Source organism: Kryptolebias marmoratus, linkage group LG24 (assembly GCF_001649575.2).
Source record: "Kryptolebias marmoratus isolate JLee-2015 linkage group LG24, ASM164957v2, whole genome shotgun sequence".
Taxonomy (NCBI): Eukaryota; Metazoa; Chordata; class Actinopteri; order Cyprinodontiformes; family Rivulidae; genus Kryptolebias; species Kryptolebias marmoratus.
In genome coordinates, this window is record NC_051453.1 from 2,335,742 (window position 1) to 2,359,512 (window position 23,771).

Below are 23,771 nucleotides of genomic sequence, written 5' to 3' on the forward strand. Positions count from 1 at the left end.
TTGAATATCACTGTAAAATTACGCAGGCATTCATAAAAGCAAGTGAAATATTTCCAACATGTCTTGGACTCGACTCAGGAGATAAGAAACTATTTTTTATACAAGGGTGTACAAACAACAACAACAACAAAAACATACAGGGAAAATTAGCACAATATGAAGGGAGTCAACCTTAGATAAAGAAATGAATAAATCAAATTTTATTTAAACTGACTTACAGCATAAATTAGAAGGATAACTTAAATAGTTAAAAGGAATTTTGACACTATTAGTTCAATTATTTACATTAAGAAATAACTTGGGATTAGTAATATTTACAGAGTTTACATACTATACTAATTTATACCAATATACTAAAACTAATTTACTAACAAATTACTATGTTTGCTATAAAATAAATGTCGAGATTTTCTATCTATCTATCTATCTATCTATCTATCTATCTATCTATCTATCTATCTATCTATCTATCTATCTATCTATCTATCTATCTATCTATCTATCTATCTATCTATCTATCTATCTATCTATCTATCTATCTATCTATCTATCTATCTATCTATCTATCTATCCGTCGTTTTTATGGTAGACAGGAAGGGGGCGTTCAAAGACTGAGTTTGCACAGAACTCAACTGCGCGCGTGTCGTGTCCGTGTGTGTGTGCGCGCGCGTGTGTTTGTGTGTGTAAAGTGATCCGTGGCAGGGCAGAGAGATGTAGCAGCGGAGCTGGTTGAGACTCCGTGGCCAGCCGTCTGTCACTTTAACCAGTAGTCATCTGTCTGACATTAACGCGCAATGGGAGAGCATTAATGTCTTGTTTTCTCCTGGCTGTACAGCACGACTGTGCCACGCAATGCGACCGAGAACAGCTGCCTCTGGAAGGATACATTTCGGTGCCAGGACTGGTTTGTTGGAGTAGCTTGTGCTAGCGCAGGGCTAACGCCTGTGCGAAGATGCTGCGGTGGATACGACAGCAGCTGGTAAAACTGCTTTCCCAACCCTTTTAACGCTAGTTAAAATTAGTTTTTGTAACCTGACACAAGCTTCAGTTCACGGAAAGCCGGGTGAACTTTATTTGGCTGAATTCAGAGGGCTAGCCAAGCCTTTTAACTCTTGAAATATGTTCAAAATATTGTCGTTTGAGTCGCCTTGATGACAAGTCAGGTAGACGTTAGGTTAGCTAACAGTCACCTTCCTGGCTAGCTAACAGTTGGCATTTATGCTAACTAGTTTAAATGTAGAAAACGAACAGGAGCTGAGATGGCTTTCGGTTACAGTTATGCGTTTATTTAAAGTTTCCTTAAATTTTAATCTAGTCTCAACGGGGTTTGCTCGATTGTATCTGAGTGTTCATTAACCGAGCAACAGCTAGATGGCTAACAAGAAGGTGAGAGAAGAAGATGAAGTTTAACAGGAGTTTGGTCGAGTTTTAACAAACTACTGTAGCACACCAAGTTGTTCATTCTGACTTTTTCACAGGGTAGTCAGCTCTTCAGATGCAAAACTAGAGTGATTTAAATCCGCTGAGTTGATTTATTTTAACTTTTTAAGATTAACTTTTTGTTTTGGGCGTTAATTCATTATTTGCCCCGGAAGCAAGATGTAGCGGATATGGTTAACGTCAGCGGTGTATCATCCTGAATTTGCTTTTGTTTATCACCCCTTTGCCTACAGGTGTAAATACATATTTTACAACGTTGTTTAAAAACAAAGCCCATCTTGTAGAAATTGCACAATGCAACTTTAGTTTTTATTTCATTTTAAAGGTCGCCATGTTGTCACATAGAATAATATAACTTTACTGTGTTTTATAGGAACTCATTGCCCAACTATTTATAAATGCATTATATATATATATATATATATATATATATATATATATATATATATATATATATATATATATATATATATATATATAGGTCTGAATAAACCTACTCTTAATTACATAAAGGCATCAATCTTGTTAAAACACCATAATAGTACAAGCAAAGAAAATTAGTGTTTTCTGATATAGATTTTAACTCTTGTCCGCACAGGTTCTGATAGCATAGTAATTGTTAAAGACGTATAAGCACACAAGAAAAGTTGCACATTATTAAACCATTAATGTCAATGAGGCCCAAAGAGAATGTTGTTGTCACTTAGGTTAAGTTTGACTAGTGACATATTTTCTTACTCTCCTGTTTAGTTTCTCAGCCTGGTTTAAAAAAAGAAAAGGCTTTTCAGTTTTTAGAGATTAATCTTTACTAGGGCTCTTCTGTAATCACTACCATCTAAACCAATTGTGGGCATTGAGGCCAGTGAGAGTTCATTGGATTGACCAAATATATTATTAGCAGCAGAACAAGAGTGCATATACTTAAAAAAAATAATGGCCAATGAGTTATTGTAGTCCTTTGCAGTATTGATATTGTCCTCTGATAATATTGCAATGATGATTGCGATGACAACAAATATTTGCAGCCTTAATCTTAACCATTACATTTTAAGAAAACTTCAGAGTTTGAGTGCATTTAGAACTGGAAGTCCCTTTACTTTGTAGTATCTCAGCTCATTTGACCTATCTTATAAGATTGACCTGCCTAGTTAATTAAAAGTGTAATTAAAGTGCATCCTAATTCACCTGGCCTAATGAAAAAGTTTGTTGGGGTGACATTTGTATGGCCTTTATTTTAGCTCGAAGTTAATGTAGTGTTGCATGTTCATGCTCATTCTCTCTGGAAGCATAAAAAAATGAGTACAATAATTCAGGAGTGCCATTTTTAACAGTCTTTGGTGTCAGGCGTCTATAAGCAGTACTGACTTTATACCAGCACTTCTGCATTTACACCATAAAAGAATTTCTGTAATCATAACATACGTAACGGTAGAATTTGGGTAAACTCTTGACTGTCATCTTTTTTATGATCATATCTGCAGTCCGTTTTCAGAGAATCTCATAGGCTTACAGCTATGGGTTTTACTGTGAACTTTACTTCATAATCTGTAGCTGTGTATGGCTGTGGTAGCTAGGTGGTCAGTGCTGCATTCTTGTAGGCTGCAGGTTCGAGCCCAGGTTTGCTGCAGAAAGGGCATCCGGCGTAAAATAATTGCCAAATCTTTTGTGCGAGTTTGCTCGCTGTGGCAAGCCCTGAAGAAGGGAACAGTTGAAAGAACAACAACAATCAAACAAACAACAATGTGTATTAGGTGTGAGAAATGGAGAAGTGTAATGTTGTTTGAGTCATTTGCACAAGTCATCGCAGCCTGTTGAGCTGGCAGAATGCACTTTAGATTTGAAGTCACATACACAACGTCTTATGAACATTGCTGTACCAACCCAAATAATGTGCTGTCATGAAGGAGCAAAGAAATCTAATAAATAAGTGTCATACCTCACTCTAGATAAAATGGTGCCTGCTTCTACAATTTTGCTCCTGACTTTTTGAGTCTATATGTTATATATTAATATGGCACACATCTGATCATGTTATTATAGCTGTTGTTATCAATCAAACTGTCTGAAACAACAACACCTTGTTGCTTTTTGATAAAAAGCTTCTTGATATTTAATACAACTCAGTACACAGCCCAGGTTGCCTTCCATTGTAACTGTTCAGGACAGTGAATTCTCCGAGGCACTGTGGGACTTGTAGGCTTCAGGCAGGGAGTAATTACTTGTCTGCCATCTAATTGATGTGGGCATTAGAGTCAGTAGACAAAATGAAAGGTCAGATTTCTGCCACACAGTGTTCTTATAAGTTATCCTCATTGCAAAAGATTATATAAAAGCATTTTTATTCATATTTCCATTGTTAATCATCTGATTTACATTTTTGACTATTACTCGAATGTGAATGGTCCAGCTGTACAGTGTGACTAAAAAATGTGGTATCTTTTATAATTCATTGTAATAGCCTAAAAGTTGTGCCACGTTTTTCAAACTTATATTCTGTCTGTTACTTCCAGCAAGTTATCGCTACTCATTTACTAAGTAAAATACAGAATAAAAGTTTACATTTTACTGGATCTAATTCATTGCTGTCCTTAATGAAATTGGAATTTTATGTGTGTTATTGTAATTTTGAGATCTGAGAACTGAGATCTCTGTTCATCTGATAGTTTACTGTCCCTGTACTTTAATCACATCCAGGATGTTACTTTAGAAAGTGTTTGTCCTTTTTCTCAGCTGACTCTCCATTGTAAAATTATTGTTATTTTAGAGGTGTTTGTCAGCAATTTAAGTGTTTGAAACAAGTTAGTTATCACCCAAACCTTTTATTTTTCTTCAACTTCCTTTTTTGACTTGTGATTGTGTCAGTATGCTGGTGAGACAAGTGTTTTCACAACATACCTACTGTAGTTTTGAAAATGTTTTTTTTTATAAACAGTTCTGTGGAGTCATTGTGTTAAAGGAAGCCTGTAATTCAGAATTTGTTTTTGTCCCAAATACAGTCAGCATGTTGAACTAACAAAGGTCAAACATTACTATTTAACTTATTTTTTTTGTAAAAGACAGGCCTAATTTTAGAATTTTTTTTATATACATGAAGTATATTTGTGTTTAACATCTTTTCAGGTATGCATTACTACTGTGTCAGTAATGCATTCTGTCTTACTTCCTGTTTCACCTTCTTCTCATCCTGTTGTCTCTCTTGTTTTTTTTCTCTCTCAGGGCTTTGACCCACCTCATCAAAGTGACACCAGGACGGTTTATGTAGCAAATCGTTTCCCCCAGCATGGTCATTACATCCCACAGCGCTTTGCAGACAACAGGATCATTTCCTCCAAGGTATTAATATTCATGGTATCCTGTATTTGTGTCCTCTTTTATGATACCTCAGATATGATCTCATTGTAAAACAAGGACGTAAAAGTTGAAAATTAGAGGCTGACTAATATATTGGTTTAGCTAATTATTTGGCATAGTGGGTCATTTTGCAAACTTTCAGAATAGGTAGAACTTGTGGCCAATTCAGAGAATACATCTTTTTGCACATTATTAAATAAATTGGTTTGATGTTCCAGTGTATTACAAAATTTAAAGTTTATTTGGTGATAACAGAATAAACACAACAGAAATCTTGTTTTGTTGGTGAGAGGATCAGTAGGTTGGTTGGACAATTGACTGGACAGATGTAACAATCCAAACTGGCTTCTCCCTGCCACTAACAGTAATGACTGTGATTCATTTAGTTGTTGATTAGATCATTGGACTAACAGATAACAGGAGCAGATAAAACTGTGGAAACCCTGCTAATACACTGATTTACTGTGCACAGACACACTAACATTATGTTTTATTGTGTCTGTGTTCTCATTAATTGACCTTTATCTTTTAGCAAAGTCTTAAAAGTTGTTAAAACTTTTAAGATACAGTATAGTTACCTCTTTGTATTAAATGTATCTTAGATAATATGCTAGATAAAAAATACAACTGCATGCAATAGTGACAAAAAATAGAAGTATAGATTAGTCTTAAAAGTCATTTTAGGAGAAAATTATTCACCTCCAGCTTAAAATGTTTTGATGCTTTTTTTATTTGGCAGTTTACTGTGTAAAAAGTATTTTTTGTGTGTGCTTTGCTAAAGATCTTATGCAGAATTTCACTATTACCAATGTCAAATCAGCTGCTTTTACAATCCTGTTTACTTTGTTTAGCTAAATCTACTGCCGGACTTTGACACAAACAGATATGATGCTTAAAATGTTTCTTTTGCTATTTTCTTGTTTCTTTATGTTTTATTTTCTTGTCCTTTCTCTTTCAGTACACAGTTTGGAATTTTGTACCCAAGAATTTGTTTGAGCAATTTAGGAGGATTGCAAACTTCTATTTTCTCATCATCTTCCTTGTACAGGTAAAGTCACAGACAAATACACGTAAAGAAGGTCACTGCAGGTACATGCTCTGTTCCATAAACTGGTGATGAGTCATGTGTGACCTCAGCTCTCCTGCACCAGATGCAGCTGTGTGTGTGCATCTGTTTTTGCATGAGTGAATGTGTCACTAACTTGTAGGGGCCGGAGGAGAAAGAAGTCTGACTCTATTTAATAATTACACCCACACATTTGGTAAAATGTGTCGTAACGTCCAGCCCAAAGCGTTATGCCTTCAGAATGCATCAATCACCCTGTGCTGAAGCTATATTTGGCATTCAGATTTTTAGCCTTCCTCTGATGTATTTGGGACGGGGTAGTGAAGCCGAAGTAATCGGCTTGATTTTGTCTGAGACAACTGTTTTTTTTCACCTACTCAAGTTGTCAGTGCTTTGAAATCAGCTTATTTCGAAATCACTGAAGAGTTAGTTTGTTCTTGACATTTTTAAGATGGACAAATTGACCTTCTACTTTTAAATTTTCTTAGATGGATTCCTGGTTGCCTGCTATAAACTGTTGTTTCACTAAAGAAAGTAGGAAAAGTTGCAGATACATTAATGTCATGGACCACAAAACAGATGCAGATCAAGCTAATGATTACCCTGCTGTCATAATAAATACTAATCCAGGAAGTAGGCTGAAAATGGACTTAAGAGGATTAAATGTGGCTGCATTCACAAGTTATCTTTAAAGTGTTTAATGTTATTTTGTTTTGTGTATGCTTTTATGCATATTTATGTGTCTGCCATAAGATGGTCAATTTGAGTTTCAAACACTAGGTGTGAGAGCATTTTGTCTCCTTATTTTTGACAGATATGTTTTAGAAGTTGTGTTGATGTAAAGGTTAATGTTGAAATTCAGTTGGAAATTTCTAAATGTACAAATAAGAGCTTTGAAAATTGAGGACAGTTATTGACAAAGCACAGACATAAATGTGCAAACGTGTGTATGTGACTACTTGTACTGATCTGACATTTAACATTGAAGGGAACTTATAGAGATTTCCTGTTTGTCATATCGGCCACTACTTCTCACTGTTGTGTTCTCTTTCACAAGTTACACCCACTTTTACTCTAACGACTGTGTGTGTGCGTGAGCGTGTTTTATTGCTTTACAACTTTGTGACTCTTCTCATCTGTCCATTTTATTTTAGTTAATGATAGACACCCCAACTTCCCCAATCACCAGTGGGCTCCCTCTTTTCTTTGTGATCACAGTCACTGCTATAAAACAGGTGAGAGCTCAAGCATATAACAACTTCCTCATACTTGGACTGAAAATGTGGAACTAACAGATTATCATCACAGTTTAAGCTCTTCGTTAAAACCAAAACTTAAAACCAATTTATTTTGGTAATTACTTTAATATTTTGTGTGTTAACTCAGGAAAGAAACAATTCATTCACAACTTGTGTAAAAAGCAAATCCTATTAGATTTTTATTTGCTTTCATTTTAATGCTTGTTCTAAACTTGACATTATATGTTTATTTGAGGCCAGCCTATGGTGTAATTACCCCATTTGATCAACATTTAGTCATGCTTGCTTCATGTCACCATGTCAGTTAATAATTTTAGGTTTCTCATTGGAGATTTGCAGTATTTGAGAGGCTTAAATGGCTGTCTTTGCAGGGCTATGAAGACTGGCTGAGACACAAAGCAGACAACGAGGTCAATGGAGCTCCAGTGTTTGTGGTTCGCAGTGGAAGTCTGGTAAAGACAAAATCCAAAAATATTAGGGTAAGATGTCAAAAGATGCACTATATTGAACATGCATCATGCCAGTTATTTTCATTAAAGTCTACTTTATCAGAACACCTTTGTTTTTTAGAAATTCTCACTATTATTGATCTGTATAAAAAGCCCTTTACAACTCATCGCAAACACCACTGCTAATTTTAGCGTGACTGTTAAATTCTTTGTGCTAGTGAGGTTTCTTTACACATAAATATTATAGAAGTATCGTTGTTGCCTATTAGAGGACCATTGTTTCACAAATAAACTTCAAGAAGAAATATTGTGAAAATTATCACTTTTCCTGCAATGTAAAAACATGCATAAGGATGCCTGAAGTAATTAAGAACACAGGAAAACAGTAAGATTCAAGTATGTCACTTTGTTTTGGGACCTCTAGGTTTAAAATTGTCATTCTGTGATGTGCTCAAATTTGCAGTTATGTGTGAGAAGATTATGAATCATTCAGTTTTTTTATGGTATAAAGACATCAGTTTTTGCTGCAGCCTGTCTAAATGATGTTCTTTAATATTGCTGATACACATAAAATAATTAAGATGTGAATTGATTTTGTTGGTTTCAAGTTCACAAATGCTACCATTTGCTATTTTCTTGTGTTTTGCATTTATTTAAATTTTAAACTTTCACCTACAACATGTAGTCTCAGCTGTGTGTAAACAGGTTTTGCTGGTATCCTTCCTCAATGATCCAATGTTTTTGATGACAGTCACATGATAAGCCTGTAAGTCAAGACATAGTATACACAAATCTTTCTAGTTTTCTAAGACAATTTTCTGAAGCTAAGGCAATGGTATCCAATGACATATTCTTTAGTATACAGGCAAAAGACGTTCTCCAGCTTGAAAAGCAGACGTGATAGTGTTTAAAGTCACAGCTAGCAGATGTGCTGACAGAAGTGCAATAGTTTAAGACAAGGCCACAAACTTCTGTCTCAGTAGCATCTGAGTCATTAGGCTGCAACTTTTACCTTCTCTCATAAAATAAAATACTGCCAAAACTAGATTAAAACACATGAAACATTGATTTAGTTTTGTTAAGCTACTCAGAAAAAATTCAATATTTGTAAAACCGTAAGACAAATAGCAACAGTGTTAGATTTTCATAAAGTTTCTCACAGAACCAAAACAGTTTTGCTATTATTGCATTTTTGGCTTTACATTTATCAACAAAATCCAAGTCATTTTTTGCCACAGTACTAACAATGCAAATTAACATTTGAGTACTACTTAGGAGTATTTAAAATGTTCATATTCCATATCAACAGAACAATGCAAGGATAATTTTAACACTGGTTCTGTTTTTGCCTGTCTGTCCAGGTGGGGGACAGCTGTCTGTCTCTCTCGCAGACAGGTGTCCAGGTCTGTCCAGGTGGGGGACATTGTTCGTGTAGCTAAAGATGAGACGTTCCCTGCTGATCTGGTGTTGCTTTCATCAGATCGTGCTGATGGTACTTGTCACATCACCACAGCCAGCCTTGATGGAGAGACCAACCTTAAGGTTTGTTTGCATGACTGCAATCAAATTGTTAACATGTTTGTGTTTTTCATCTTTAAGTACATGAACAATTCAAGTCCAACAGGAGCGCTCTCAGGAAAACATAATGGCACCAGTGGTTAAAAACAATATTTTGGTCTGACTCTTTGTAACAAGTAGAGCTCTATGAATGGTTTCACTAGTGACATCAGTGGAAAAGAACAGATAATGCATGTTATTAACAGAACAGTGGAATTTATGTTTAAACTCCACAAATAAAGATTTTTCAATGGTAAACTTAAAATATGTTGAGAAAATGTTTGCACTTTGCACATAAAAATTGTTGTCAGCTACTTCTGTCTTGTAATGTGCCACACAGAAATACTGTAATGTTTTTCTTCTTGTCATTTTTAAAATTAAAATAATCTGATTGCATAAGTAACTAAGAACCTTTCAAAACTGCAGCATGATCAAATTTCATGTGAAATTTTATTAGAATTTTTTTAAAACATGAAATGGTGTTTTGGTCATTGTCTGACTCTTTTTGTTTGAGCTAAGCTAGACCAGAAACTATGTGCATTGTCAATGCAATATTTTAATATATATTATGAGTCACATATATGGTATAGTGATTCACCTTTACATGGTCTTCTGTTTACCAGAGCAATTGAACTTTATTGAAACAGTTTACAAATGCAGTAAAGAATTTTTGTTCTAATTGTGTATTTATTTGAGTTCTTAATGTCTTTCTTATTCAGAATTACTCCTTATCTTAAAAGCATCATTGCCCCAAATTTATCAATCACTTTTCTTTATCAGCATCTAACTGTGTGTGTGTTTTTACAGACCCATTTCTCTGTACCAGAGACGTCAGTGTGTCAGTCAGTGTCCCAGTTGGAGGCTTTACAGGCTGTCGTGGAGTGTCAGCAGCCAGAAGCTGATCTGTACAGGTAATCTGTACTTGTATAAACTCATACCTTCAGAATACAAATGTTAAAAATTCCCTGTTTGTTCACTGGAGTCAAACAGTAAATACAGTAACAAGCTCTTACACTTAAATGCTATTATCATTATTATTTTAGTTTTTGTGTTGGCTAAGGTTGATTATCTTGATTCGAAATGTTAATGAGCTGTAGATGTACATTATCCAATGCTTACTCTCAGAATTTCACTAAAATATGTCCATTGGTTTGACATAATAACAGACAGGCAGGGTTCACACTAACAGTCAATGCCAATGTTTTAAGCAAAACTATTGTGCCATGTCTAGTATGATGCTCATTTACTACCACACCAAGATTTATCTCTATATCTGTAAATTGGATGTGTTACAGCCATCTTTGTATTTTCTAAGGTCAGCTGGCCATCTTAAATTGGGTTGACTCCAAAAGTTAATCAGTTTTAGACATTTATCCAATGGTTGCTTGAAGAGAGTTTCATTCAAATTCATCCAGTGGTTTATGAGATATTCTGTGAATGGTACAGACAAATAAACAAACACGCACACACAAACAAAACATCACCCTTTTGCCTTCGGCTGCAGGCAAAAGGGTAGTTTAAACTCATGGTCAACACTTTCCTTTTAAAAACATGTTTAAAATTTTTTATTTGATTAAAGCGTCTTGCTAGATAGTGATAAAATAGATGACAAGGTTAAAGGCTTTATCATGTCAACAACAACAACCTCCCTTCTTCTCCTGTCACTTAGCTGGCAGCTTTAGGACTGAGTAAGCAGTCTGCATCTGTGGCAGTGTTCTCCCCTCCCCCACACAAGGTTGCTTTCTTTTACATGACGGCTGTTTTCAAAGATGTGCTGCAGCCCTTGCAATATCGAAATACTGTTTGTGAGACTGCAGACATGCAGATCACAGTACATCTCGATCAGACAAGCCAAACACTGAGCTACCAGTCCTCTGTTACAGTGTGCAGATGATGTTGGTTTAGGATTATGTAAAAAGAGCGGGAGAATTCACATATAGTTTCCTTTTTTTCTGATTATGTTTGAAACTTTTCACTGTATTTATATATTTCAAAAATGTCTGAGCATATATAATATTGAGAAAAGAAATGGAAACAGCTTTTCCATCATGTTCTTTTTGCACTCAGTGGTCAGATTGTTATTGTGGTGGACAATCTGCTGATATATGTAACATGTATGGAAAAAGTTTGTTCTCAGTTATTGTTAGAGCCAATAGCTGAGAACTGTAATTTACATATTAAATTTGTGAGTTATTTGACCCATCTTTTGTCAGCTTTCTGCTGTGATCTCAATTCTTTAAAATCATTTTAGCCTTGTTTCATTAATTAGTAGTCAAATATTTTAAATCTAAACCTTGTAATAATTTTCTTCTTGAGAAATCTGTTGTCAGCTTTCAGTTGTGATCCCACTTTTATAACATCATATTAGCCTTGTTTCCTTAATTAGCAATCACTCTATTAAGCCAAAATCTTTTATTATGTCTAAAACATTTTTGGTCTCTTTCAGATTTGTAGGTCGTATCACTGTGACTCAACATGGAGAGGAGATAGTCAGGTAAGGCCATATTTCTGAGTGTAATAAATTAATTTAACACATATTAAATGTAAACAATTATTTACAGTAGTAGATAATCAATAAACATTTATTCAGATAAAGTTGATGAGTAGCTCCAGTGTCATCATTTATAATTGGGTTTAATGTATTTGAGGTATGGCTGTTTTGTTAATTTTCTTTCTTGTGTCAAATATATATATATATATATATATATATATGACAGAAATAACACTGATTGGTTAGTGCTAAATACAAGTCTGTATTTAGCACTATGAGTACTGAAATTGTTTTCCTTCAGAGGTGGTTTGAGGGAAACATTGCAGACATTCCTGACAGCCACTTGTTTACTTAGTGTATGAGGCCTGTAACAAAATGAAAAGTATTCACACTTTTAAACATATTATTTGCAAAAGCTATCGCTTTAATCTAAATTTACATTTTTTTACTTTTATTTCAGACCACTGGGCCCAGAGAACTTGCTGCTGCGAGGTGCCAGGTTGAAAAATACCAAAGAAATTTTTGGTGAGTCTGAATGGCTATGATAAGTAATAATTCAACAGATCCAGACATTTACTCTAGAAGGAACCCTCTAGAGATGTAAATTATTTTTCACAGAAAGTTTTCCGGTGAAGTGATAGAGGAAGACGCACAAAGTGTAGCTGGTCCAGTGGACCTTGAATCACATCAGGGTGGTGTCATAATCAAATCACAGCTGTAACATGATAAAGCAGTTCTCAACTGTTACTATAGGTCACTCATTATCACAGTAATGAAATCTGATTCTTTGCTGTCACATTTGAGAACAGTGCTCCAGTTTTTTAGTAGTGTGGATTATATGTAATGCTTCAGTTGTATGGTAAGAACAACATTTTTTTCATATACAAGTACAAAACTTTTTTTTATGTTTTATAGTGTCCTGATTTTAAGTATGAGTTGATCGGAGTATTTTGGACAAGCCACAAGCCTAATGTGATGCCTAAACTAACTGCTGTTCCAGGTGTGGCAGTTTACACAGGGATGGAATCCAAGATGGCACTCAACTATAAGTGCAAGTCCCAGAAACGCTCTGCAGTCGAGAAGTAAGCAATTTCTTTTAAGTGATCAAAGTACCGCTGTTCAAAGATATGCTTAATGGAACTTTACACTTTAAATGTTTTTCCTTGTCAGGTCGATGAACACATTCCTGATCATCTACCTGGTCATCCTGCTGTTTGAGGCTATCCTCAGCACCATTCTGAAGTACGCCTGGCAGGCTGAGGAGAAATGGGATGAACCTTTCTACAATCAAAAGACTGAACAAGAAAAAAACAGCAGTCCGGTTAGTCTGCTGTGGTTTCTTAATCAGAATAATGCATTTTTAAAAATGTTTTTTTTTCTCTTTTGTCAGTCATTCAGAGCCACAGATAAGATTTGTTTGTTTTATTTAATATTACACTTTATTATTCTGTTTTGCAGTCTGTACTTTGTCCTACTTGTTCTTTGTCACCACATAGTCATAATCTTGTTTTTTCAACAATGGATTGAAAAAAATTAATCAAATTATTTAAGATGAGGTAATGCTTGGACCAACATGTTCACAAAAATACTGCTAGGTTTAGTGTTATTTCTGTCACAAGAAAGGTGAGCTATAAGAAAGGTGTGGCTATCTCTGGGCTAATCCGTTGGTATGTCAGCGTGCCTGCTAGCACTAATCAGTCACATCGACTAGCAGGTTCTGTTTTGTAACACAAAGAACAGAAGTAAACAGTTATGTTCAAGACATTCTGCTGTCTCGTGACAGAGAGAAATACCAATAACAAATAAAAAGCCTTATTTTGTCACATTTTAGTAAATACTTATTCCCTTTATCTGTGCATCTTATGACTTCATTCTTAGTTAAACCTGCCATAAGGCTGAGTTTTGGTGCTGTCTCACAGTCTGTGCTCCCTCCCCTTTCCTGTCACAAAAAGTAATTATCTTCTTAATAGGAATGAATTATCCTGCCTGCTTTGATTTAGAAGGATCAGTGAGGAAGCCCCATCATCTTATGTGTGGCTAACATGTATAAAATGAAAATTTAGTGATAGTCATCTGTATTTTGCTTTCTATAATTTATCTGTTTTAACAGTTTTTGTACATATTTTTTTATCTCATCCCTCTTCAGATCCTTAAGTTCATCTCTGACTTCTTGGCATTTCTGGTCCTCTATAACTTTATCATCCCCATCTCACTCTATGTCACCGTGGAGATGCAGAAGTTCCTGGGCTCCTTTTTTATTGGCTGGGATTTGGACTTGTATCATGAGGAAAGTGATCAGAAAGCTCAGGTCAACACATCTGATCTCAATGAAGAGTTGGGACAGGTATGTAAGAGGAGTCAAGTTTCTTCATACAGTAAGTGGGGAATACAAGAAATATTTGCATCTTTTCTGTTTTTGTATTTATAAAAATATCATGTCTCCAAAAGAGTAGTTTTCTAATCAGATGCTCTTAATTTTTGTTTTTTATCTGTTGTACGTCTTATACAATATTCTAAGTCTATTTGGAAATGGCAGTAATACAGCACATACTTACAGTAATTTGTATTTTTTACACGTGCATATTTTTACAAAATATGAGTTGTTGCTAAATGAAAATCATTTCTGACATCCCAGTCCAGTTTATGTGCACATCTGTGTGTTTTTGTTTTATAGGTAGAGTACGTGTTCACTGACAAGACGGGTACGCTAACAGAAAATGAAATGCAGTTCCGCGAGTGTTCAATAAATGGAATCAAATACCGAGAAGTTAATGGCAAACTAATACCAGAGGGAATGACAGAAGACTCTCCAGATAGTTCTACAGCACACCTGGTAACTCAAAAACCCAAATTTTCACTTCTTCAAAAACAAAATCTCATAGTTTGTTTAAAAATAAACACTGAAATAACAGATGTCTAAATATCAATCCTTTATGAATATTTTTTTTTCCATTGACATGAAATAAATGGTGCTTGGAATGTTAATTCTTTACCATGATGAAATTGATCTGGTAAGGGGCATGCCAACCTAAATTAAATGGCTAATACACCAATGTCTCTTCCAGTGAGGTGAACAAAGAAGCTACTTTGTCATTTTGTGTTAGTATCACTTCCATTTTCTTAAACGTCATAAATGGCAAATTTTCTTACATCTCAGAAAAGGTCTGCTGATCTTTTAAGCTGTTGTCATACTCCATAAGAAGTCACAAAGTCGGTTCTCAATCAGTCGGTTTAATAAACACGTCTGGTCGGGGTAAGGAAAATAAAAATCTGTCCAAGGACAGGAGATTTGAGGAACCGGTGGGAAGAAACCTGTTTTAATGCTGTAGGAGGAGGGAGGAACCCCGGAGTTCTGAGACGAGTGGCTTGTGGACTGTAAAATGTGTGTGCAAAAACAAACGTCTCACAACCACGTGACCGCAACTGATTCTTGACTTCTTATTAAATATGCTGGAGCCTTTAGTCCTCTCTTCTACCAGCTGATTAGTCAGATTGTGCCTAATTGCTGCAGCTCCTTTAGTGTATCTCTTAGTTTGTTTCATCTTGTTGTTGTTCTGTTTTATGAGTATTTTGTATTTAAAAGTTTATGGTTCAGTCACCAAACATGTTTTGTTAATAATTTTTACATATAAAGTGTTAGTTTTTCTTTCTTTTAATCTTTTTTACTTTAGAAACTGTGTGGACATGTATTATAAGGAGGAGCCATTTCAACCATTTGCAGATTATTTACTAACTTCCATAAATCCTTCTCACGATTAAATCACTTGTGCTACACAAAGTTTTTAAGTTCAAATCCTTTATTTTACAACATACTTTTACAGTTTATTGCTAATAACCTGTAAAATGTTCATACAATATGTGCTTTGCTGCTATAGTAGAGTAATCTTTACAGTGACACATACTACTTCACTGTCTGGCACATGAAGTAATATTTTTTCTTCTCTTCTTCTTTCTCTGTTGTGTCTCCATCCAGATGGGGGAGGAATTATTATTTCTCAAGGCAGTGTCATTGTGTCACACGGTTCAGATCAGCTACGACCAGCCAGACTGTCTGGTAGGAGATCCGTTTTCCCATGCCAATGGTTTCTCTTCCAATAACATGGAATACTATGCCTCCTCACCAGATGAGAAGGCTTTAGTAGAGGCAACAAAAAGGTAAAGTATTAATATTGTAAAGTGTCTGAAATGCATCCTTTTTTCTGTAAGTTTCAAATGTTTCCCAAAAATATTAGATATTTAAAAATGTTTTGGGTGATATGAATTCTCCTTGTAAAAGCTAGGACCATAAAAAACACTCATTATAAAAAAAAACACATTTATTTTGTTAATTTTTAATTACTTTATTTGTTTGTTTGTTTTTAGAATTGGAGTGGCATTCACAGGCACCAGTGGTGATATCGTGGAAATTAAATCGTTTGGCAAGTTTGAAAAGTACGTTAACCTTTAGATTTCTCATATTACAATCAACACTATTTCACATTGATTTTTACAGTCTTGTGAAATGACATAAGAATAAAGGTGAACATTTGATCAATCATGAAGTAAGATCCATTAAGTGTTATTGGAAATCAGTTTAAATGTAAAGTTTTTATTTGTTGTCGTCCTTATCCTTCCCATTACAATGCTTTAAAGGCTGTTCCAGTTTACATGTTGTTTTCTTACCCTAAATTTTAAGAAGATGAAAGTAAAGCCTACTTGTTCAAAATAAATATCTTCTATATATATGCAATTTATTTAGACAGACTTTTTTTTGTCCCTCAGGTACAAACTCCTCCATGTGTTGGAGTTTGATCCAAATCGCAGGAGAATGAGCGTCATACTGCAGACTCCTTCAGGTAAAGTTTTCTGCTTTATTTTTATTATTCACCTCTGCCAAGGAGGTATATGTTTTCAGTAGCGTTTGCTTGCTTGTTTGTTTTTTTGTACACAAGATTACTTAAAAAGTAATAAATGAGTTTTGATGAACTTTTCGGGAAATGTTGATGTTGTCACAAAGAACAAATTATTAAAATTTAGTGGTGATTGGGAATTTTTTTAATGACCCTCAACATACAGTGTTGACATCAATGGTGATGTCACAATGATAATGGGTCTTGGTGGAGGTTTATACTTTCTGAGTTGTTCTAATTAGTATTATCAGAATATCACCTTAAAGCAAAAGACATACAATCATTCTGTCTAAAAGAATACAAATGAAAAATCTAAACAACATGAATATGTAAGGAAGTGAAATTATAATTTATCAACTTTATCAAAAAATGTGAAAAATTGGTTTGAAAAACAATAATTTCTAAGTGAATTTAATGCTTATCTTTGATTATTGTGTCATCCTGTTATGTTTGTTTGATTTTCAAGGAGGAAAAGTGCTTTTCACCAAGGGTGCTGAGTCAGCCATCTTGCCTTTCGCCACAAGTGGGGAGATTGAAAAGACGAGACTTCACGTGGATGAGTTTGCCTTGGTAAGAAATTGTAAATGGTGAAGTCACATCACAATTGTTTCAGAAAATTAAATTTTTTTGTTCAGCTTACACACTGTCACACAATGAAATTAGGATTTGAAGTAGTAGTTCTTGTCCATTCCTTCTTTTTACAGTATAAAAGAGGACAGATCAGCAGATGTTATGAGATAAAAAAAAATACACTTTTTGCTTGAAAAAAACCTTAATGAAATGTTACATTGGGCACTTGATTTATGCATTAACAGTTGTAGTTTAATGATGCAATGATTCCTTTATGCCCTGTTGCTCCCTCTGTTCATTAGACTGTGAAGTCTTCGCAACAGCAGTCACATAGTTCTTTGTATTAACAGCTGCATGCATACAACGCGTACACAGTCCATCTTTCACATGATGCATCAGACGTCAGCACCCAGAAGTGGTGTCCTAAACTGGGTTGATATGTGGTCATCACCCCCTCAGGCTGCTTTTGTGAATCAAACCCAGCTTGTTTTTTTTCTTCTGCTTTTCTTCATCTTTGTACACTAAATCTGGTCATTCCACAACCACATCTTGACTTCTTGTTAATATAATATTCTCATTTGAATCTAAATCATTTTACAACTCCATTGCTCTGTCCCCTTTTTTGTTTCTCTGAAAATGTATTTTTTTGTTTTCTTCTTATGCATCCATCTTTTTATTCCATTGTAGAAAGGTCTGCGGACCCTTGTTGTAGCATGTCGCCACTTCACTCCAGAGGAGTACATTGATGTAGACAAGCGCCTCACTGCTGCTCGCACGGCTCTGCAGCAGAGAGAGGAGAAACTACAGGAAGCTTTCAGCTACATTGAGCGAGATCTACAACTCCTGGGAGCAACCGGGGTGGAGGACAAGTACGCACCTTTCACAGGAATTCACAATAATTTATTTTTCTTTTTTATGTTGGTCTGGTATTTAGTCTTTCCACTGTATTGGTGGCAAATATCTCAGCATTTATTCCTAACATCCGTCACCTCTAAGGGATTAGCCTTTCAACAGGGTCAGTCTTCTAACTTTCACCCCTGTTTAATCAACAGGAGGACTTGATAAATCCTAATTACTTTGGTCTGGAGTTTGGTCTTTTTTAATTATAAGTCAAACATTGTTTTGTCTTCTGTCTGACTTCTGACCAAACCTCTAAAACTAATTTAATTCCCAGGAGCCTCAGTGGCACTTTTGGTTTACCCCTAATTATGAGAAGTTAGAACACTAAACTTTATGGATAATTGTAATCGTGGTGCTGTTTTCACATAAAGCCTCATGGAGCTATCTTGTTAATTGTTGGAAGGTATTCTACTGCTAGAAAATAGCATTTATCTTTGTTTTTATGACACAATAAGAATTGGGAAAGACAGTTGTTGGAGCTAACAAATTAAAGCATAAAAAATTGATGTGAAGTTGATGAATATTGTGCAAAATTAATATTATATTTGGTCAGTAAACTGACTAAATGGTCAATTTAAAATGGTATAAAGCACATGGCCAAAATACACACAAAACTGAAATTTATGGTCCTCACGAAACTGCAAATGTCACATTTCTGTGCCTTTTTGGAAATGAATATTGCTGTGTGTTAGCATCTGTGCACAATCTGTTCCTCACATAAGCCTGAGATTCTCACACTTTGTTTATCTCTGCATTCTTTTGTTCCTCTTCACTGCTTTATTTATGTGTATGAAATGAGATTCTCCCGGGGCACACATGGTCACAATCAGAGGGTTTCTTCTGTTATGAAAGGCATGGCTAACATTTCCTCTGTTTTCAGTTTAATATGAAAAATTTATAGCTGAAATGAATGGTTATTTTAGATGTGCTGTCTCTCAAGGAATAGCATATAATATTAATATTATGAGCAGAAGTAGCGTTTGTTTTTTTGTTGTTGTTGTTTTGTATCACATGTATGTACGTATCCCAAATGTGAGGCAGATTTCACCCAGATTGATCTAATACTGTTATGTAGCAATCACTTGACCTGCACATACAGTATGAGTTACAGGCATACTCTAAATATATTTTATTCTGTGTGTCTCAGACTTCAAGACAAAGTTCAGGAGACCATCGAAGCATTGCGGCTGGCAGGAATCAAAGTGTGGGTGTTGACAGGAGACAAACATGAGACAGCGATCAGTGTCAGCTTGTCCTGTGGCCACTTCCACAGGACAATGAACATCTTGGAGCTTTTGCAACAACGCTCTGATAATGAATGTGCTGAGCAACTCCGTAGACTGGCCAGAAGGTGTGTGTGTGATTTCTTCAGTTTGTTTTGTTTAGTTTAATTCAAACAATCTAAAGGCCTTTGAGCTCACAAACTAATGAATATTTTCTTTTTTAACTTTAAATTAACTGTGGACTTTAACATTTTTTTCTGCGAATTACAAAAAATTTGGTTCTAGGATAAAAGAAGATCACGTCATTCAACACGGGTTGGTTGTAGATGGTGCCAGTCTGTCTTTAGCATTGAGGGAACATGAGAAGCTTTTCATGGAAGTGTGCAAAAACTGCTCAGCTGTGCTGTGCTGCCGTATGGCACCACTGCAAAAAGCCAAGGTAACGACGTACTGTATGCACTGTACAATCACTGTTTATCTGTATATTGCTTTATTGCTCAAGCATTGGGAATCACTTTTTCCATCTCTGCAACTAATACTAGATAAGAGTGTTTTCAAAAGCTCTACAGCAGGGGTGTCCAATCCTGGTCCTCGAGGGCCACTATCCTGCATGTGTTGTTTCCCTGCTCCAACACACCTGATTCAGTGGTTAAATTCCCTCTTCATGTTCTGCAGAAGCCTGTTAATCACCCTTTGATTCAAATCAGGTGTGTTGGAGCAGAGAAACAAATAAAACATGTAGGATAGTGAGTTAGTTAGTTTGAAAAAAAACCCCAAAACGTTCTTTATGTCATTCAACGTGTCTATGATACAATAATATTTTTTAGGTGGTGCGACTTTTGAAGACGTCTCCAGAAAAGCCAATCACCTTGGCTATTGGGGACGGAGCAAATGATGTCAGTATGATACAAGAAGCTCATGTGGGCATAGGTAAACCTGTACTCAACAAATGAAAACTATACTTACCTAATACTTTACTGTATGTGTAAAAAGTCATCCCCACTACGTTTGTGTGTATGCAATCATCTCCAGGTATCATGGGGAAGGAGGGTCGTCAGGCCGTGAGAAACAGCGACTATGCAATTGCTAGGTTCAAGTTCCTGGCTAAACTTCTGCTGGTCCACGGTCACTTCTACTACATTCGAATAGCTACACTTGTACAGTACTTTTTCTACAAGGTAAATTCTGTCTCGAGTTACAGAGAATTTATTTCCCCTTGACTACTCTTTCTTGCAACAGCTGTAGTACTTATAGTGATTGTAAATAAATGAAATATGTTGGTAACATGAGTGTATGCAGCCATCTGCTTTAACTCCATTGTTTTTAATGTGTCATTTTCTTCACTTTGTCTTTTCTAGAATGTATGTTTTATCACGCCACAGTTTTTATACCAGTTCTTCTGTTTGTTTTCACAACAAGTAAGTCTCTTTAATACTCCATTTCTCTTGCTTTTCTCTGTCACTGTTTTCTTCCAGCTTTTGATGTTGCTCTTTTAGGCCATTTTTAAAAGACGTGTGCATTGAGTTTTTTTCTAAACAGTCAAAAGATAATTTCCTAAACTCATCTTGAGACTAAAATCAAACAGTATTGGTATATTGGTGTTGTCTGTCTGTGTCTGTTTGTTCAACTAGTTAGCTAATAATTTGCTGCTGAAATGCTGTCTCTGTCCAATCTAGACTCTGTATGACAGTGTTTACCTGACACTGTACAACATCTGCTTCACCTCGCTGCCCATCCTGGTGTACAGTCTGTTTGAACAGCTGGTCCATCCACATGTCCTACAGAGTAAACCTGCCTTGTACAGGTATGACCGTGTGTAAAACCCAGCTATACTGTTTGTTATCATTCACTGTTAGATGGAGGCAGCTGTATTGATATACTTGGAAAAAAATAAGTATTCTAGGCTATGTCTGCTCCTTTCTTGCAAAAACATGGGGAACATCATATTTTTCTGTGATCTCTTTTTAAACATAAGTGTGCCTGCATACATTTAGAAAAACAAAACTGTCATCAACAGAGATATTAGCAAGAACTCTCTGCTGTCTTTTGGAACCTTCTTGTACTGGACTTTGTTGGGCTTCTGTCATGCCTTCATCTTCTTCTTTGGGTCCTATATACTGATGGGAGAAGACACAACGCTGATGGGCAATGGACAGGTGCGTTTTGTATTTTTTTTATGTACGTGATGTATGTATTCACTTTTTAGTAAATTCCTTTAAATCTGTATTGATGAGAGATTTTTTTTTTTAAATCGTGCTCAGAAATGTCAGTTCAGTTGAAAATGGGAGGTAATAAATAAAGTAGGATGTTTGTGTTTAACATTGATGTTTATGGTTTCATTATTTGCTTGTATTTCTGACTGATTATTTTGATATTGCTGTTTGGGATCTGTCTGTTTCTCATTCTTTTTATTTGATAGTTCTCTTTCCTACCTTCTTTTATTCCTGCTACATATCTTGCCATCTTTCTTTCTGCCTGTAGTTTGCTAGTTCTGAATGCAACCACTTTTATAACTCTCTCTTGGTTGTCTTTTACCTTCCATCTTTTGTTGATCACGCCTTTTTTTCTTCTGCCTTCACGCTGTGCATGTCTTCAGATCTTGCGAGCTAACAGGCAGCTGGTAAGAGTCTGCTCTACAGTCGAATGCATGTCTCCATGGGAGGTTAATGGGAGGACTCAGAAAAATTCACTAACATGTCTTTTGTTGTCTAAAACGTTCATACTGCCATTGAATGAAATGATTTTGAAAAGTTAGACCGAACAGTGTTTGTGATCTATAGCACAAAACTTTAATTAACAAAAGTTTAGGGTTGTGTTTAAAAACGGTTTTGATTGTTTATTATTGTGTATCTATTTCATACTTGGATTGTATTTGCTCAAATGCTAATTTCTGCAGACTTATTTTCCTTTTTTCCAAAAATATCAGAGTGTATAAGCGTAAAAATATTCTCAAGTTATAGCATCACTTTTTGAACATGTAATGAAACAGTCTTTGGTTTCATTCTCATCTGACTTACATACTGCAATCTTTATTACAAACTCAGTTATTTATTTTTATTGATAACAAAAGAGGTTAAGTTTTTAAGTTTATGCTTTATGAGTCTTTACTTTAGTCATCAGCAGTAGACTGGGATTTTGTATTAAGTTTGGAGGCTATGGTTTTAAAAAGTGTCAAAGGAGGGGGCAGATCTCTGAAAAGATCCACCAATGCAACTCTTTGAATACATCTTTCTACACTTGCTATTAAGCTTCAATGTTCAGATTCCAGCAGCGTTTGGAAGTGGCAATCAGAAAAAGTGTACCACCTACAGCTCTCAGACGATAAGCAGCAGTTGAGCTTCTAAGGAAAGCCACAAAGGCTGCACCGTAGAGCTATTACAGCAGACAGCTTGTTAACCAAGAGCCTCTACCTAGTAGAAGTGTTTTCTTTCCTCCACATGAGCAAACTAAAGCATGGGACTGCTCACATTGTCCACAGTGTCAGTACTCTAGACTTTTATGGTTTTACTAAAATAATACATTTAATTAAAATAACTACTTGACATTTTTGCCACCTTTGATCAAATAAAAGAACAGAGGCAAGTCAACACTGTTAGTTACTTTGCAGAGGCTGATCAGCTTTTGGTCACTACCACTGACCATGTTTCTGCATGTAAGCAAAGCCTTCATTTCTACCTGGTACTAAAGTCTTGTCAGCTATTGACATAACTTACTGTACAGACAACTGTTAATAACAGCAACATGTCTTTATTTTTGTAGATGTTTGGTAACTGGACATTTGGAACGCTTGTCTTCACTGTTATGGTAATCACTGTCACATTAAAGGTAAATAACATTAAATATTATAGTCTCAAATTAATATATATATTATTATATGTAATAAATGTTTTTTTATAACTGTTTTAAAGATTATTATCAAACAATATTTTAGGATGTAGGGTAATTTACAATCAGGCTTGTGAAGACAATTCAGGACATGGAACTAGAAGATTGTATTAATCTCACATTTACACGAACGGAACAGTGAATAGTAATGTTGATTTTATTTAGCTTACCTGTCATGCTGCCATCTCTTGCTGTCAATTTTAGCAAAAAGCTAACTTATTAGATCCACGTAGACACACTGGCTATTTCACACTTCCTGGGTGAAATGCAATATGTTGTGTAGATGATAATGATGTCAGCAGCCATCAGCTACAGAAAATTATTTGTTGCAGGTTGAAGGTCAAAGTGTCTTTTATAGAACAGAAGCAGATTACTGTAGTTTATTGGTGTACTCTCTGTCCTTGTCTCAATATTTTTCAGTAAGCTTTTGTTCTTCTTCTACATGACAGCTTGCATTAGAGACTCATTTTTGGACCTGGATGAACCATTTTGTGACGTGGGGTTCTATAGCATTCTATTTCATATTTTCCCTCTTCTATGGAGGCATCATCTGGTAAGAACATCTATTACAATGTTTTTTTTTTTTAAATTATGACAAATTAAAATTTAGGTTTACTGTATTAACATTGTTCCATCCAAGCATTGCAAAGCGTTTTTGCAAGGCCTCTCAGAGGAGACTGTTTAAATTTAG

At 35.4% G+C, this 23,771-nt stretch overlaps 1 protein-coding gene across 4 annotated transcripts in view; it reads left to right on the forward strand.

The window, feature by feature from the left end:
• Positions 1-682: 682 nt before the first annotated feature.
• The window catches only part of atp11b (ATPase phospholipid transporting 11B (putative)), a 40,784-nt gene continuing 17,695 nt past the window's right edge, over positions 683-23,771 (forward strand). For 2 of the 4 annotated variants that reach the window (XR_001809141.3, XM_017437504.3), the window contains exons 1-28: positions 683-979; positions 4,657-4,773; positions 5,750-5,839; positions 7,012-7,092; positions 7,488-7,595; positions 8,979-9,107; positions 9,930-10,033; positions 11,569-11,616; positions 12,074-12,138; positions 12,614-12,695; positions 12,784-12,934; positions 13,760-13,957; positions 14,288-14,446; positions 15,587-15,768; positions 15,976-16,044; positions 16,375-16,448; positions 16,969-17,072; positions 17,760-17,941; positions 19,120-19,323; positions 19,481-19,634; positions 20,023-20,125; positions 20,228-20,373; positions 20,554-20,613; positions 20,872-20,999; positions 21,213-21,351; positions 21,792-21,815; positions 22,955-23,020; positions 23,530-23,633. Coding sequence is in view for 3 of the 4 variants with exons in the window: in XM_017437504.3 (XP_017292993.1) it covers positions 953-979; positions 4,657-4,773; positions 5,750-5,839; positions 7,012-7,092; positions 7,488-7,595; positions 8,979-9,107; positions 9,930-10,033; positions 11,569-11,616; positions 12,074-12,138; positions 12,614-12,695; positions 12,784-12,934; positions 13,760-13,957; positions 14,288-14,446; positions 15,587-15,768; positions 15,976-16,044; positions 16,375-16,448; positions 16,969-17,072; positions 17,760-17,941; positions 19,120-19,323; positions 19,481-19,634; positions 20,023-20,125; positions 20,228-20,373; positions 20,554-20,613; positions 20,872-20,999; positions 21,213-21,351; positions 21,792-21,815; positions 22,955-23,020; positions 23,530-23,633 (3,098 nt within the window). In the remaining variant the exon portion in view is untranslated. The remainder of the gene's footprint in view (positions 980-4,656; positions 4,774-5,749; positions 5,840-7,011; positions 7,093-7,487; positions 7,596-8,978; positions 9,108-9,929; positions 10,034-11,568; positions 11,617-12,073; positions 12,139-12,613; positions 12,696-12,783; positions 12,935-13,759; positions 13,958-14,287; positions 14,447-15,586; positions 15,769-15,975; positions 16,045-16,374; positions 16,449-16,968; positions 17,073-17,759; positions 17,942-19,119; positions 19,324-19,480; positions 19,635-20,022; positions 20,126-20,227; positions 20,374-20,553; positions 20,614-20,871; positions 21,000-21,212; positions 21,352-21,791; positions 21,816-22,954; positions 23,021-23,529; positions 23,634-23,771) is intronic. The other 2 variants (XM_017437502.3, XM_017437503.3) reach the window with 2 other exon arrangements.